Source organism: Acomys minous (assembly GCF_964271855.1).
Source record: "Acomys minous genome assembly, chromosome: 3".
NCBI lineage: Eukaryota > Metazoa > Chordata > Mammalia > Rodentia > Muridae > Acomys > Acomys minous.
The window spans coordinates 1,013,461-1,028,885 of record NC_140485.1 but is presented as its reverse complement, the minus strand read 5'-3'; the positions used below and the strand labels follow the sequence as shown (position 1 = coordinate 1,028,885).

The 15,425-nt window shown below is 47.7% G+C and overlaps 1 protein-coding gene across 1 annotated transcript; it reads right to left on the bottom strand.

Moving 5' to 3' along the window:
* Positions 1–1,420: 1,420 nt before the first annotated feature.
* On the bottom strand, positions 1,421–5,531 carry CST3 (cystatin C). The gene is made up of 3 exons (XM_084775882.1): positions 5,192–5,531; positions 2,761–2,880; positions 1,421–1,745 (listed from the first exon to the last, which is right to left on the bottom strand). The coding sequence occupies exons 1-3, from the start codon at positions 5,414–5,416 to the stop codon at positions 1,662–1,664; spliced, it is 429 nt and encodes a 142-aa protein (XP_084632008.1). The 5' UTR covers positions 5,417–5,531; the 3' UTR covers positions 1,421–1,661.
* Between the last annotated feature and the right edge of the window lie 9,894 nt (positions 5,532–15,425).

Here is a 15,425-nt window from a genome sequence, read left to right as displayed (position 1 = left end):
GATTTGGGCCAAAGACAAACAAATGCTACCGTTCAGGGTCAGAGGACTCTTAAAAGGACAGATGTTATTCTAGGGAGCTCTGTGATCTGAGTGTCTAGCTGGGAGTGGAAATATGCTGGACTTTTCTACCATATTGAGGAACCGGTGAACTTGCCAAAGGAGGTAGAGGGGAAGAAGGTTGTGCGGAACGCAGAGTGAAAGTGAAATTGGTGAGAAAACAAAGTCAGGGACCTGGTAGGCTAGAGGAAACTGGCAGTAACACATGGAAGCGAACTCAGTGGCATTTGAAGGAAAGCATGGCATGTGTGTTGGGATTGCTGGGGTTTTTTGTTTGTTTTAATGGGGGGAGGGGTTGTCTTTTTTTTTTTTTTTTAAGAGAGAAAGACTATGAAATTAGTGATCAAGTTTTGGGGGTTGGGAGAGATATGAGAGGAGTTGGGGGTGGGGGAGGTCAGAAAGAATGACCAAAATACATTGTATAAAAAAATTAAAAAACTGGTTTTGGAGAGATGGCTCAGTGGTTATGATCACTGGCTGCTTGTCCAGATTACTGAGTTTCAATCCCCAGCACCCTCATGGCAGCTCACAACTGTCTGTAGCTCCAATTCCAGGGTATGTGGCACCTTCAGACATGTATGCAGGCAAAATACCAAGACATATAAAATAAAAAGAAATATATCAGCCTGGCATGGTGGCACACACCTTTAATCCCAGCACTCGGGAGGCAGAGGCAGGTGGATCACTGTGAGTTTGAGGACAGCCTGGTCTACAAAAATGAGTCCAGTGGAGCCAAGGCTACACAGAGAAACCCTGACTCATAAAACAAATTCTATGAACATTTTGGATGGATTAACATGTACTCATAATAAAGGTCATATATTACATTGCACCATACTATAAAATGTATCAGTAATATTTTAATTCTAATAAATCCCAGGAGGAGCTCTTATAGTTCCTACTTTACACAATAAGTATAGCAGCTGGCTCAGATCACAGAGCTAGGGTACTCATGCCTAGGCAGGCAGGTCCCAGATGGGTTGGGCTTCATCCTTGAGTAAACACACACACACACACAGTTTCTATTGCATGCAGGGTGGATGCAATCACCATGTTCCAAGTCTCTGAGCGACAGCAGTTCCCTCTATCCGGTCATCTCTGCAGAAGGAGGTGAGATCGGGCCCATCCATGGCACCGTCCACCTGCCTGACTCTCTCCTTTCCTAAGGCAGAGGCTGAACTTTCCTGGCACAGGCCACTGTAGCCGACACTTAAGTTCCCTGTCTCTTTCTCTTCTTTACCTGCTGAGTCCTGTATCTTTCAAGGAGCAGAGGGGCTCATCTTACCGTGCGCGTCGACATAATTCCTCACCTCCTGTTTTCTGTTTTTCTTTGCTGCATAGTCTGAGACAGAAACAACTCAGATGGAGCCAAGGGATTTTATTTTATTTTTTTTTTAAATGAGCAAGGTATGACAGGTACAGCAAGGAGAACAGAGCCAGAGGACAGCTGTCCAGATGTGTAGAACCTGCCACGGTCTCCCAGTGCTGACACACTGGAGCTGTCCTCAGGAGCTGGAGGAGCCTCTGAGGGACGGAACCCTACAGGGAAGGAGTGCGAGGAAGCAGCGGTCTGCAGATCTGCATCGCCCTACTGGCCTCAGCCCTTAGGCGTTTTTGCAGCTGGATTCTGTCATGGATTGCTTGCCTTGCCAGGGCACGCTGTAGATTTGGAAGGAGCAGAGTGTCTTCTGCAAAAGGGAACAGAAAGGAACAATCCTCATGAGGGTATAGGTTGGGGGGTGGGGGGGGGGGAGGGAAGTACCTATCCTAAAATGGTGGAGCAGGTATACAGAGTATTAGACATGAAATGCTTTCCTCCTCTGAATCCTAGGATACCCAACAGGGTCTGTTCATCCCTATTACTGGATGGCAAGTGACCCCTTTTCTGGCTCCACGATTCCATATTCTTCAGCCCCAGCACAGCTTGCTGTGGTGTGGGAACCCTAGAGGTCAAAGCGATGGAAAAGGCTCCGGGCCCATGGGCCCCTCTACCTACCCTAAGAGGAGCACCAGGAAAGGTGGGGACACACTTCTAAACGTGGCAGGGTTAAAGGAAAGACATCACTACAGCTATGGTGTCACCTAGACAACAGCCACCCACACAGAGCCCCGGGTTCACAGCCGAAGAGGCACTGGATGATTTCAAGCATTAAGTAGGCTCTGTTCTGTTTCCTGTGGTCCAGGCAGGTGGCTCTGGCTAAGATGAAATGGAGCTTTTCTCTCCAGTAAGAATCCTTACAGCTGCCTCTAGTCCATAGTTGCCCCCTCCCAAGTACCCCAATTTCCAGGATAAATTCATTCAGCAATTACATCAGTCATATGCACATAAATCCTTCCCCTAACCGTACACGGGCACACGTTTGCATTGGCATAAACATACATGTGCCTGAGCCAGGTGTGACGCCGGCACTCAGGGAAGCAGAGGCAGGTGGATCTCTGTGAATTGGAAGCCAGCCTGGTCTACAAAGGGAGTCCAGGACAGCCAAGGCTACCAACCAACCAACCAAAAACAACAAAACCCACACAAACAAACATACAGCTGCCCCAAATCTACCATTCACGACTCACCACTCCCTACACATGCACTTCCCCACTTGGTGCACAGACGCTCCAACTACATCCATCCCCACACAATGTCATATTCATCAACCCCCCCATACACCCCCCCACCCGTTGCCTGTATGTTTGCCCTCAGGTACATACCCTCATCAGATGGGGCTGGTCATGGAAAGGACAGTCAGCCAAAGCCACATTTGCCTGGGCCTTGGTACATGTGGTTCGGCCTATCTCCACATCCAAAAAGTATTTTACTCCAGCCACGATCTGCAGTGAAAAGAGCAGGATTCGCTGACAACAGTCCAGTCAAGTCACTTATGCAGTTGCCTTACACCACAGAACTAACGAGTTTCCCTGGGACTCATGCCTGCATTCATGAATGGTCAGAACTCTTTCCCACAGGGACCATAAGCTAACTCTTCCAGACAAACAGCCTTGGGCCCTGATGTTCTATCTTTTATTCTGAGCAGTGCTGACAAGGTGTCATATGTAGCTAAGTAAGAGGAACAGGGCACAAAAAGCCGGAGCCAGGACCGACAAATGGGAGTCAGGAAGGAAAGGATGTGACCTGGCAGTGACAGCCAAGGTGTTCTAGCAACCCAGGATTGCTCTCAGCATAAGCAAAGGCTCTGTCTGGGCTGCAGTGTGGGATTAACTTAATCCTGCTGACTATAGCTCCTCACGCTGAGACACTGTGCCACACCTTCCTCATCCACAGCATGCAGCCCAGAGAGAACCTGTCCCCTTTATTTACCCAGACTCCCTCCTTCCAGGGACTAGAGGACACAGGACACGGGGTGTTTCACATGCAGGGATATTTCAAACCAGAGGGAAGACAGCCCTTAAATGTCTCCTTCAATGAGACTGCCCAGAGTTTCCTCAAGTGTGCCATTCACCTATATATGTCTTCCACTTGCAATTTAGGAATAGAACTTATTTCTCTCTCTGTATGGGGCGCCAGACCAACTTGCCAGAAACGTAAAGCAGACTAAGGGAATTGGGTCAGAGGCAGGACCAGGAATATAGCTCTTTATTTTGCCAGGGGTCGGGGTGGAGTCCCGGTTTTCCCACCAGTTAAATGAGACCCACAGACCAAATAATCTTTAACTCTCTATGCTTTGCTCCAGGTAGTGCCTCGACTGCAAGCCCCACTGGCCATGCAGGTCCACAGCAGCTGGGATGCGCATGGCTTTTCTAAAGGTTGATCACAGGGGCTGGAGAAACAGACCAGGATTTAACTTTACTTGTATTTTCAAGAGAAGGCAGAAATGAGCTCTATACACTGGTGTACATCCCTTTGTGGTCTAAAATCTGGTTCTCCTTTCTGTCAGCCTTGGGGCCTAGCAGGCCTTGATGCTGGCTCCTCGGTCAAGAGTCTAAGTGTAAGGTAGGGCTATTAGCTAAGATTGGTGCTGTCTTGGGGGCCACTGACAACTCCTGTGGCTGTTCCAGAGCATACTCCAGGATGCTAAGTAGAGGGAAGCAAGGCTTCTCAGAACAGCTAACTAGAGGGTAACTTCTGAGAAGACCCAAGAAAGGGCATGCCTGTTGATCTGCACTGACATCACAGCTAAGAGAGGCAGCAGCAGCAGACTACACAGTCATGTGTCTCTTTAGAATGGGGGCCCCTGCTGAGAAGTGTCCTGAGGACACTGTGGAGAATCAAAAGGCACATGTACAAGCTAAAATAGCTGCAGCATCACAGGGTCATTTAGCTAAGTGAACCACCCTGTCACACACCAAGTGATGGATGGATCACCACTGCTGGCTGGACCAGTCCACATTGCTAAGGGCAGCAAGGCAGTGCAGGCACTGCTCAGAGAAAACCAGGTTGCGAGACTGGACAGAAATAGTACAGAAGGTCCATACTGGAGACCAGCAAATGAAGTGAGGCTTTAAAGTGAAGGAACCAAGTATCTGTGGATTCCCAATTTTCCAAATGGAATTTTAGGTTTGTAGAGAATGTCCTTGTTTTCAGGAGGTGTTTACTCTGAAAGAATTCACAAAAGTAAATGCACATAAACACACACCTAGGTATATGTGCATCTGAGTAGAGGGAAGAGGTCGGAGCAAACCTGGCCAAGTGTTTTACTGGAGGGGCAGGATGAAATTGCCCATATTTCAGAAGTAAGTAGTTTAAAGAAGGGCGCTTACTCAGTGAGGGCAGCTGTGAGGCCTGTTTATCCTTCTCCTGGGTGATTAGTAGTTGACCCCAGGCGGCTGGTGGCTGATGAGCTCAGCCATGGCGGGGTGGAGGTGGGGGCTCTGACCTACATCTTTAGTGCCTCTGCTCAGTGGAGTTTTGGAAATATGAGTCAGGAGGGTTGGTTCCCATCCACTGCCATATTCTTCAGTGTTCCAGAATAAACCAAAAGGGAACAGCCCTGGAAATACATTGAGGATGGCTGAGAAACAGGGAAGGAGGACCGCTCCGGTGAGATGCACAGGCGAAGCGCAGCTGGCCAAATCCCAGGAGACACAAACCACTCCCTGGCCAGGGGCGCCTGGGCAGGAGCGGCCGGGAGCCGCCGCCAGAGAGCTTGGGGGGCGGGAGGTGGGGGACAGCGGGGACACGCACCTGCTTACGTGCCTTCACCACCTGTAAGGCGCGGCTGTGGTACGCGTCGTTGCTGGCCTTGTTGTACTCCGTCATGGCGAAGTTCAGCGCTTCCTTCACGCCCTGCTCTTTGGCATCTGCATCCTGAATGCCTCCCAGTAAACGCATACCTTGCTTGGGGGTCGTGGCTGTGGCCAAGGCCAGAAGAGCCAGCAGGAGCAGCGGGGCGCGCAGCGGGCTAGCCATGGTTGGCTGTGACGAAGGGATGGGGCTCCAACAGGACTTGGAGTTGCGGCTGAACAGAAGCACTCTGCAAGCCTTTAATCCAGTTGAGAGACTTGGGGACCAGCCCTCCTCTCCCGGCTCCTCCTTTTCCGGCTGCCACCCACTTGCTCTTCTTCCGTCCCGCCCCTTCGCCCTACTCCCGCCCCCTCCTCCGCACAGTCCCGCCCTCTTCTTCAGTTTCCGGTTCTCGGCTCCCCTTTCCTTGCGGAGTCAGATCCCACTTCCTCAAGGGCTGCCACAACTCCTGCTCCCCCACCCCTCCCCCTCCCCAACCCACTGTTGCCCTTCCTGCCTCTCCCTTCCTTATTCACTCTTAGTTTTCGGTTCTTCCCAGTTCCTCTTCTCCAGACGGCCCTCTTCCACAGCTTCCCCTTTCACTCTTAAGTTCCCAGTTTCTTGCAGTATGGTTTCCACAGAGAAGTCATTGCTCTTTGGACCCTGCAATGCTGTGACGTCTGAACTCTGTTTCTCTAGAAAGGAAAAGGGCAACCAGTCTTTAATTTCCTGGCTCTTCAAAGATTAGCCTTGATCTGTGAGTGCTGGGTCACTACCACCTGGGGACATTCTGAGCAGGGTTGTTATTTCAGGTCCCTTGTAGGCCTTGCCCTAGAACACTTGTCAAAGGAAAATGACCTCAGGGGAGTGTGGAATGAGGAAGAGAGTGGCATTCTGTGCAACCGCTCATTATCCTTAAAGGAACCATTTTAGGCGTCTTCCTGGGCCAGGCCACCCTAGGGACTGGAGACAGCACAGGTGGCTAAGCCCTGAACAGACATTGCAGCAGGCTGCCCAGTATAGCGCTGTAACATGAACCCATATGTCTTTTATGCTTTCTAATAGACAGGTTAAAAACCACTCATGGGAGGCTGGTGTGGGGCTCATGGTTTTAATTCCAGCACTTGGAAGGCAGAAGCAGGTGGATCTCTGTTAGTTCAAGGCCAGCTTGGTCTACGTCTGTATTTCCAGGACATCCAGGGCTACACAGTAAGATCCTGCCTTAAAAAACATTGCCTGGGAGCCAGGCATGGTGGCACATCCCTTTAATCCCAGCACTCCAGAGGCAGAGGCAGGTAGATCGCTGTGAGTTTGAGGCCAGCCTGGTCTACAAAAGTGAGTGCAGGATAGCCAGTGTTACACAGAGAAACCCTGGTTTGAAAAAACTTAAAAAGAAAACAACAACAACAACAACAACAACAACAACAACAACAACTCCAAAACATTGCCTGGGTTATACAGTGAGAACTTCTTCCTTAAACAAATAAATAATAAAACAAAACCCACCAACAAAAACCAAGCATTGAATATTTTAATATATTTTATTAACCTATCAAATATAATTTCAACATGTAGCAATCCTTAATTAAATAGCTTATATTCTTTAGTGTGTATTGTAATTCTTTAGAGTGTGTGTGCATTTGTAACATTTCAGACAGATGTTCACCCAGTCTAGCCCCACTTCCCCCATGTTAACTACTCATGCTGGTGGCTACAGTATCACAGAAGGTTTAAGCTTTAAGCTTTAAGGTTTGTGTTGGTGGGATTATGAAGGGGTGATCAATAATTAAGGTCAGGTGATTATTACACTTTGTAGAAGGTGAGGAAATGGAGAGAGATGGGTGCCACTAGACAGTTGAGAGGTCTCTTTGAGATTTAAACAATTTCCTCCTAGACCAGGAAGACAGGACCATGCAGAGGGAATAGCCACTGCTCACAGGATGAGGTCCAGTAGGGATTTCCTGTTTAAAGACAAGGAGCCCTGGGAAGGGGTAACTCTAAGCAGCTGTGGGGATGTTGTATGTGGGGCCTAGTGAGAGAGGGGGCAGCCAGGTAGGATGAACATCAAAGGACACGGTTTGTTCTCGCTACTCCCCTAAAGGAGCCCCACTGTGGCTCTGGGAGATTCCCCTGCTTGGAAGATTACCTAGTTTTCACTAATTCACCAAGCAGGAGTGCGGTATTGTTAACATATGATAAAAGACTTACTTTATGTGTGCAAAATGATTTTAGTGAGTGCACACAAATCCAAGACATGGGTCTGACCTCAGAAAGTTCCCTGGTGCCTTGTGGTCCCTGTAGTGCAGACTGGACCCTTGCCAGCCCATCTGTCCCCGGAGACTCATTCTTCTGTCTACTTTTGGACTTCCTGTAAAGATGCTGTTTGAGCCATGTCTGGCCCTTTGGGGCGGGAGCACCACTAGGTTCTTTTGTGTTGGTTCCTTAATCTGATTCTTAGTTCTCTTTCTTCTCAGGGAGAAGATATGTTCACCTGGTGCTGTGTTAGGCTGACACACCACCCTCCAGCTCACGATAAAGCAAGCCTAGACTCACTAGGGACCCCAGGAGAGGACAGAGCAGGGTTGAGTTCTATGGAGTAGCTGACACTATTTCTTCTTTCAGCCTCACTCTCTTAACTCTGTGCTTGAAAACGGCCCCGTGAGGAGACAAATGAGCGGATAATGAAGGTGTCTGGTTTTGATAGAAACACTGGGAGGCCATGGGACCTCAAAGGATACCAAGAGGGCTTATGTTTGGGGTGGTATGTTAGGTGGGAGTCCTGGTCACTCAGTGTCATCCCTGCTCTGGCCTTGGGTCTGGGCTCTGGATGGGACCCTAGTAACAGGCATCTAACAGGTAGCAACAAGATTACTAATGAGTACTTATGTTCAGGGCTAGACTAGGGGACCCTGAGGCATGGCTACCATCTAACCCCACTATAAGTTCCAGAGTAATAATATTCATGTTTCCTTATTAGGTAAAGCAGCTGTGGGTAGGACAACACCTGTCATTTGTAAAGCAAAAGTCTTCAAACAGCTGTATGTGATGTTTTCCTAGATAAATAGGAAAGAAGAGGCAGGCTTAAAGCCAGGAAAGAGGGCTGCATCTGGCCGGTTCACTCTGAGCAGAATGCTGGGCAGCCATCTGATTTTTCTGGGGCTCCAATCTCAAGGGCACTGTCATACATAGGGTTAGTTGAGACAGGGGGAATCCTTCTTATCTCATCATTTATCACCATAAAGAGGCTCGAGGGTGGACTAGTGTAGGCGAGAGCATGTTACAGAGAAGTGGTGTGCGTGTTGACATCTGTGATCACACTGCCTGTCATCTCCCTATTATAAGGTTGTCCCAGATTCATTTGGGAGAGTAAGTCACTTGACAGTAGCACCTCTGATCCCCAAGGGACAGACACCACTGTAGGGCAGTTTCAGGAATCGTGAGGACCACTTCCGGTCAGGTGCAATAAGAGGCAGAAGGTGAGGTAACACTTGGGCAAAGGGTCTGCAGGCCCGTAAGTGGCTTCAGTGGTCACAGCTCAGCATGGAAGAACAGTTTGTGTCCTGGGGCCTAAAGCTTCAAGATAAGATATAGGAATCCTGAGGAAAAACAGGAAACCAAGAGCTGAGCCACAGGGCTGGGTGCAACTAAAGAAGTTCATTTGTCCAGGAGAGAAATATGATGTCCTTGCCACAGAGAAGACTCAGAGAACCTGTTCTCTGCGTGTGGCTGTTGGTTTCCTGATGGTAATTAGAGAGGAGATGAAGGGGTGACAGAAAGTCTCTATAAGAATAAGTGAAGCCGGGCATGGTGGCGCACGCCTTTAATCCCAGCACTCGGGAGGCAGAGGCGGGCAGATCACTGTGAGTTCGAGGCCAGCCTGGTCTACAAAGTGAGTCCAGGACGGCCAAGGCTAACACAGAGAGACCCTGTCTCGAAAAACCAAAAAAATTAAAAAAGAAAAAAAAAAGAATAAGTGGATATTCCCTGTCCCTGGTGTGGCAGGCCTGTAATACCAGGCACAGAAGGTTGAGGCAAGTGGATACAAACTTCAGCTACTTACAGAGAACCTATCTCAAAACAATGTAAAAAGAAGGCTGGAGATGGAGCTTATTGGTAGAGTACTTGCTTACCATGTGTGACGCCCTAGGTTTAATTCCAAGTATCACACATAAACAAATAAATAAATTGTGGATTGAAATACTCTCATTTAAAGCTGGCAGTGGTGGCATATGCCTTTCTTTAATCCCAGTACTCAGGAGGCAGAGGTAGGAGGACTCTGTGAGTTTCAGGCCAGTCTGGCCTACAAATCGAGTCCAGGACAGCCAGAGCTGTCCTGTCTCAAAAAACCAAATAAATAAATATGGTGGCATACGCCTTTAATCCCAGCACTAGAGAGGCAGAGCATGCGGATTGCTGTGAGTTGAGGCCAGTCTGGTCTACAAAGCGAGTCTAGGACAGCCAAAGCTACACAGAGAAACCCTGTGTTGAAAAAAAAAAGTTATTTATAGATAAGTGGCCAAACAGATAAAACATTACCTAGTGCTGCAATAAACAAACAAGCCAGGCGTGGTGGTGCATGCCTTTGATCCCAGCACTCAGGAGGCAGAGACAGGCGGATCATTGTGAGTTCAAGGTCAGTCTGGTCTACAAAATGAGTCCAGGACAGCCAAGGCTACACAGAGAAACCTTGTCCCCTGCCCCCCTCCCCCCCAAAAAAAAATAGAAGAAGAAGAAGAAGAAACAGAAACATGCTCAAATAGGTTGAGGGTTGAACTCCTGAATATTCATGGTTTGAAGGATGAGAAGTACAGTACGTATCATAGTTGCATGGAATGATCAAGTCATAGGCTTGTAGATCTCCCTTTCATAGGCTTGTAGATCTCCCTTTCATAGGCTTGTGGATCTCCCTTTCATAGGCTTGTGGATCTCCCTTTCATAGGCTTGTGGATCTCCCTTTCATAGGCTTGTGGGTCTCCCTTTCATAGGCTTGTAGATCTCCCTTTCATAGGCTTGTGGATCTCCCTTTCATAGGCTTGTAGATCTCCCTTTCATAGGCTTGTAGATCTCCCTTTCATAGGCTTGTGGGTCTCCCTTTCATAGGCTTGTGGGTCTCCCTTTCATAGGCTTGTAGATCTCCCTTTCATAGGCTTGTGGGTCTCCCTTTCATAGGCTTGTGGGTCTCCCTTTCATAGGCTTGTAGATCTCCCTTTCATAGGCTTGTAGATCTCCCTTTCATAGGCTGTGGGTCTCCCTTTCATAGGCTGTGGGTCTCCCTTTCATAGGCTTGTGGATCTCCCTTTCATAGGCTTGTAGATCTCCCTTTCATAGGCTTGTAGATCTCCCTTTCATAGGCTTGTGGGTCTCCCTTTCATAGGCTTGTGGGTCTCCCTTTCATAGGCTTGTGGATCTCCCTTTCATAGGCTGTGGGTCTCCCTTTCATAGGCTTGTGGGTCTCCCTTTCAAAATGAGAGGGCCTGAAGCTTCCCTTATGGAGTGCCTGGGGTTCTCCTGGGGTCAAGCTCTGAAGTCCCTTGGGCACACACTTTGGTTCTCTCTTCTTTCCTTTTCCTATCACCACTCAGGGTGCTTCCAGGCCATTGTTCTCACTTCAGTGCAGTGTGAGGGCCGGGGTGGGATGGTACCTTATTACTGCACACTATGGCACATCCCATGGAGCAAGCAAACAGTGCCTGGCGTTTGCCTTCTCCCTGTGACATCTCACAGGAAGGTAAAGAGTCCTGGTACTTGTTCCTCTGCTAGTCTTGACTTCAGGTTGTTTCTTATTCTCAGACTATTTACAAGAGTAGTTGCCCTGATGGGTGTGCCCCAGCCTAGAGGCACAAGGAAAGGACTTCTGGGGACATCAGAGGCTGGCTGGCTGGCTGAGCAGGCTGCCCCACCCATCTTTCTGGGCTTCAGCTCACAGGCTCCCACCACAAGGAAAACAGGAGGCTGGCTTGCAGGATTGATTCCCTGGTGGTCTGCTTCTCAGTGTTGTGCAACTTGACTCTAGCTCCTTTTACACAGTGTCACAGAAAGTGCCGGCTGCCCTGCTTGGGACCTGCTCAGTGCATTCCTGAATGTTGGGGCTGGAATTCAGAGCTCGCTAGGGCGGCCCTGTCCACTCTCCAGTGCCTTGCTCCTTTCTTGCCTTCACTAGGTGGCTGGATCCTGTGTCTCAGACCCCTCTTCTCCATGCCCTTCTTAGGCCGTGACCCCCCCCCCCCCTTGTCCCTTATCAGGCCTGGATTCCGCTCAGGCTCAGCAGAGGATCTTGCTAAGTCAGTTCAGAGAAACGTCCATGAGGATACAGTTCCTCATTCTCTCCCAGTGGCCCCTGTACTGTTTTCACTCATAGTCCCATTAGCTGGAAACCCCTATGGATGAATGTCTTTCCTAATTTTCCATGCCTCACCCTCTTCCATTCAGCTCCTTGCATGTAATTCTCTGCTTTCCATACTGTGTTTGGAGCTGGGGTGACCACCGCCCCACCCTGCTTCCTAGTCCCATTGTTCTGGCCTTCTTTGTTACAGCCAGGAATTAAGTTCTTGCCCAGCCCATGGTGAAAATAAACTTCCCATGTGGAGACATGGAGAGGGCAGGCTCCAGTGGGAGGCAGTATCTGGAGGCATTTTTCCTTCCACATTATATTATGAGCTATTTCAAAACTGCAGCAATGTCATAAGAAATATAAACATCTATACCCATCAGCCTGCCATTCGTTCATATCAGACTGTGGTTGCTTTTCTGCTTGTCTGTTCATCTGTCCCTCTCTTCCTCTTCTGAAATGCATCTTTCACTGGATACATTTTGTAGTTGCAGATACCAATGTATCTCACTCCTAAACATGTGGATATGGACACCCCTAATTACATCCTGGTGCTGGAGTTTGTTTGTAGTGCTTTTGTTTGTTGTAAACCTGTCACGAAATGTGCAGATCTTAAGTTTGCTTTGGCAGATGTGTACTGTGCTCTTGTGCCACCCAACTCCCATTGGATGCCGGAAGGCCCTGCACCATCTCTCCTGTCAGTTTGGCTCTTCACCTGCCACCCCAACAACTGATACCACTTCCACCATAGTTGATTTTGCCTCATAACTGGACTTGCGTAGTACATTGACATTCACGTCAGGCCCTTTTCACTTCATCGTGATATTTTTAGGAGTGCTGTGTTGATGAACTACACATGACTCCATCTTTGATTACAGTGGTGAGCCTCCTTTCTCAATCACTCCTGGATGCTCCAGCCTTGCTTTCCAGAAAAGTCTGTGCACAGGCTGAGGGTAGCTCTTGACAGTTCTGTCCTTTCTGCTGCCTCTTTTCCTTGTTTCTGTTTGACCAGGGCTGACTTCCTCCCCTCTTCCTGCTTGCTTCATTATCTCCATACAAGTTAAATATAAGCACTGAAAGGGGAGCAAAACCTAATTTTATGCAACACTGAGCAGCTTTTCCCAATTTTCACTTGATTCTGCCTCATGACTTCTAGAATTAAAGGTATACGGATGTACACTTGTTTTTAATGTCACCAAAATTATAGCAGAAAGCCAACACGTGCACACACACACACACACACACACACACACACACACACACCAAACTAACCCTCACAAAAACTAAACAATCCAAACCAAAATATACCCCTCTAACTAAACAATAGAGACACCAAAACAGAGCAAGAAAACCAAAGAGAGAAAATGTATATTAATGAAACTGAAGAGCCTTGCATGGGGCTGGAGAGATGGCTCAGAGGTTAAGAGCACTGTCTGCTCTTCTAAAGGTCCTGAGTTCAATTCCCAGCAACCACATGGTGGCTCACAACCATCTATAATGAGATCCAGTGCTGCCTTCTTTAAAAAATCTTAAAAAAAAAAAAAAAAGAACCTTGCATGGTGACAAAAGCTTGCAATCCCTGTATGCCGAGAATTAAGTATTTGAAGTTAGCCTGCAGTAAATAGCAAGATCATGTCTCAAAAATGCAGAGACTGGAGATATAATTGCTAATCACGCACAAGGCCATGTTTCAATTTCACCACCAGAAAGAAAGGGGAAGAAGGCGTTAGACGAGTTTCCTAGGTAAGTCAAGATCCGAGCGTACCGGTTTGGAAATAGCTGACAATTAAGACATCAGCTATTAAGAGATAAAACCGCATTCTTCTCTACTTCTTGTCCTGTCTCTACAAGCATTCTCTCCTCAAGGACGTCACCAAAACAAACCTGCTTCATCTTGTGCAGGACCAAGTGGAAGAGCAGAAGGTTCTAGGCAAAAGACTGCAAAGGCAGGGACCTACAGGAACAGGGCAGGAACTAGTGCGTGAGAAACACTGTATCCTGTGACTGAGGCTGTGAGTTAGGTTCTCTAGGGAAAGGTAGGTCTGGTCCTGATGGGGGCAAAGTACTTCTAGCTTCCTAATTTGCATATCATTGCACTGGGTGAGCATACACATGTATAGTGCACGGCTAAGGTCACACAACAACTTCTAAAAGCTGGGTCTCTCTCTCCTTCCACCCTGTGGATCCCAGGAACTGAGTTCAGAATGTCAGTATTGGTGCCAGGTGCTGTTGCCTGCTCAGCCATCTCGTTGGCCCCAAACTCTTTTGTTTACAGCCTTTCACTAACTGAAGCCTGGGGAAACAAATGTGGTAGCAGAGTGACTTGAATGGTTTTATTTTAAATTTTTCTTTTCTTGCTTTTCAAGACAGGTTTTCTCTGTGTAGCCTTGGCTGTCTTAAACTCACTTTGTAGAACAGGCTGGTCTCAAACTCACAGAGATCCACCTGCCTCTGCTTCCCGAGTGCTGGGATTAAAGGCTTACACCACCATACCCGGGAGAAACTTTTTTAATTGATAGAGAAATGTAAAATGTTTTCGTTGGCATTTCAAGTAGTCTTCAGTCCCGACCTCTGGCATACAGCATGATGACCAGCATTGCTGTGAAGTTATTTTGCTAGGTGATTGAAGTTTACAATGAGCTGACGTCATGGGAGGGAGCTAAGCCTGGCCAGCATGGTAAAGGTAAGTGCAGTCAGTAGAAGAGCCTTAGGGATCAAAGCTGAGTCTGTCTGAGGACGTGACTGTAGACAGCAGCTGGACTGGTGTCCATAGGTAAGTTCCCAAAACTTGCCTTTGGGTCTGGCCAGCTTCCACCACACACACCAATGCCTGCAGCAAGGCTCCTTGTGAGTAACTATTGTCAGTGTTGGTCATCTGGTTGAACTGAGGGGTAAATTTATATCTACCAATGTTAGCATTACTTCTCTCTCTTTTATATATAGGCTCACATATAGTACACATATATCATATAAACATACAATTACACATTATAATATTGGCAAAAACTTTTTCAGGATAAATTGTAGATATTCCTCTAAGCATGTCGACTGGAGAAAGAAGCTTTTTTAAAAACCTAATTATCAGTTTAAGGAGATTCACCATTGAAAGACAATGAATACTTCATAGCTTTTTAAAAAAGTCCTCCTCCTGTTCTAGGATGTCCTTCAAAGCATTTCCCCCATCTGATCCCGGCCTAGTTCAGGATCCTACTGTGTCTTTTGTTACAAAGTCTTATCATTTCCTTGAGCCCGAAACATCTGCTCTACCCTTTTCTTTCATACCACCTACGCCTTTGAATGTTACAGAGTTATGTTCAGAATAATTTATAGTGTGCTTTTCAGATTTTTGAAGCGTATTTGTTAGCTTCATGTTGCTACAGTGACATGCCCAACACAGGCTGCTTATGAAGGCATATTTTGGTTAATGGCTTTGTAGACTTACTCTGAGGTTGTGCATAAGACAGGATGGTGACAAATCAAGTTAGAACGATGAGAGAGAGAGGGGGAGAGAGAGAGAGAGAGAGAGAGAGAGAGAGAGAGAGAGAGAGAGAGAGACTCTACAGGCCTCCTCAGTCATTCTCTTATATTTTTGGTTGTGAGCCTAGCCTTTAACGGCTGAGCCATCTCTCCCGCCCTCAGTCATTCTCAAAGGCATGTCCTCATGACCTTAGGACCTCCCATTAGGTTCCACTTCTAAAGGTCCACACTACTCAGCAACAGTACCACTTGAGGACCAAGCCTTTAGCACTTGGATCTCTGGGGAAACATTACTGATACTGAAACCATGGCATGATGGTCCTTGGTGATTATGTTCACATATGTTTTACACACTTGTCTCACAGGTGGTAATTCTTGCTTAGTGCACCA

Bases quoted from the DNA above. Each gene is read 5' to 3' on its own strand.
- CST3 (XM_084775882.1), bottom strand. From the start codon at position 5,416: ATGGCTAGCCCGCTGCGCGCCCCGCTGCTCCTGCTGGCTCTTCTGGCC. The intron at 2,881-5,191 runs GTGCGTGTCCCC...TTTTCACTGCAG, and splicing joins TGGTGAAGGCACGTAAGCAG to ATCGTGGCTGGAGTAAAATA. The intron at 1,746-2,760 runs GTATGTACCTGA...TCCCTTTTGCAG, and splicing joins ACCAGCCCCATCTGATGAGG to AAGACACTCTGCTCCTTCCA.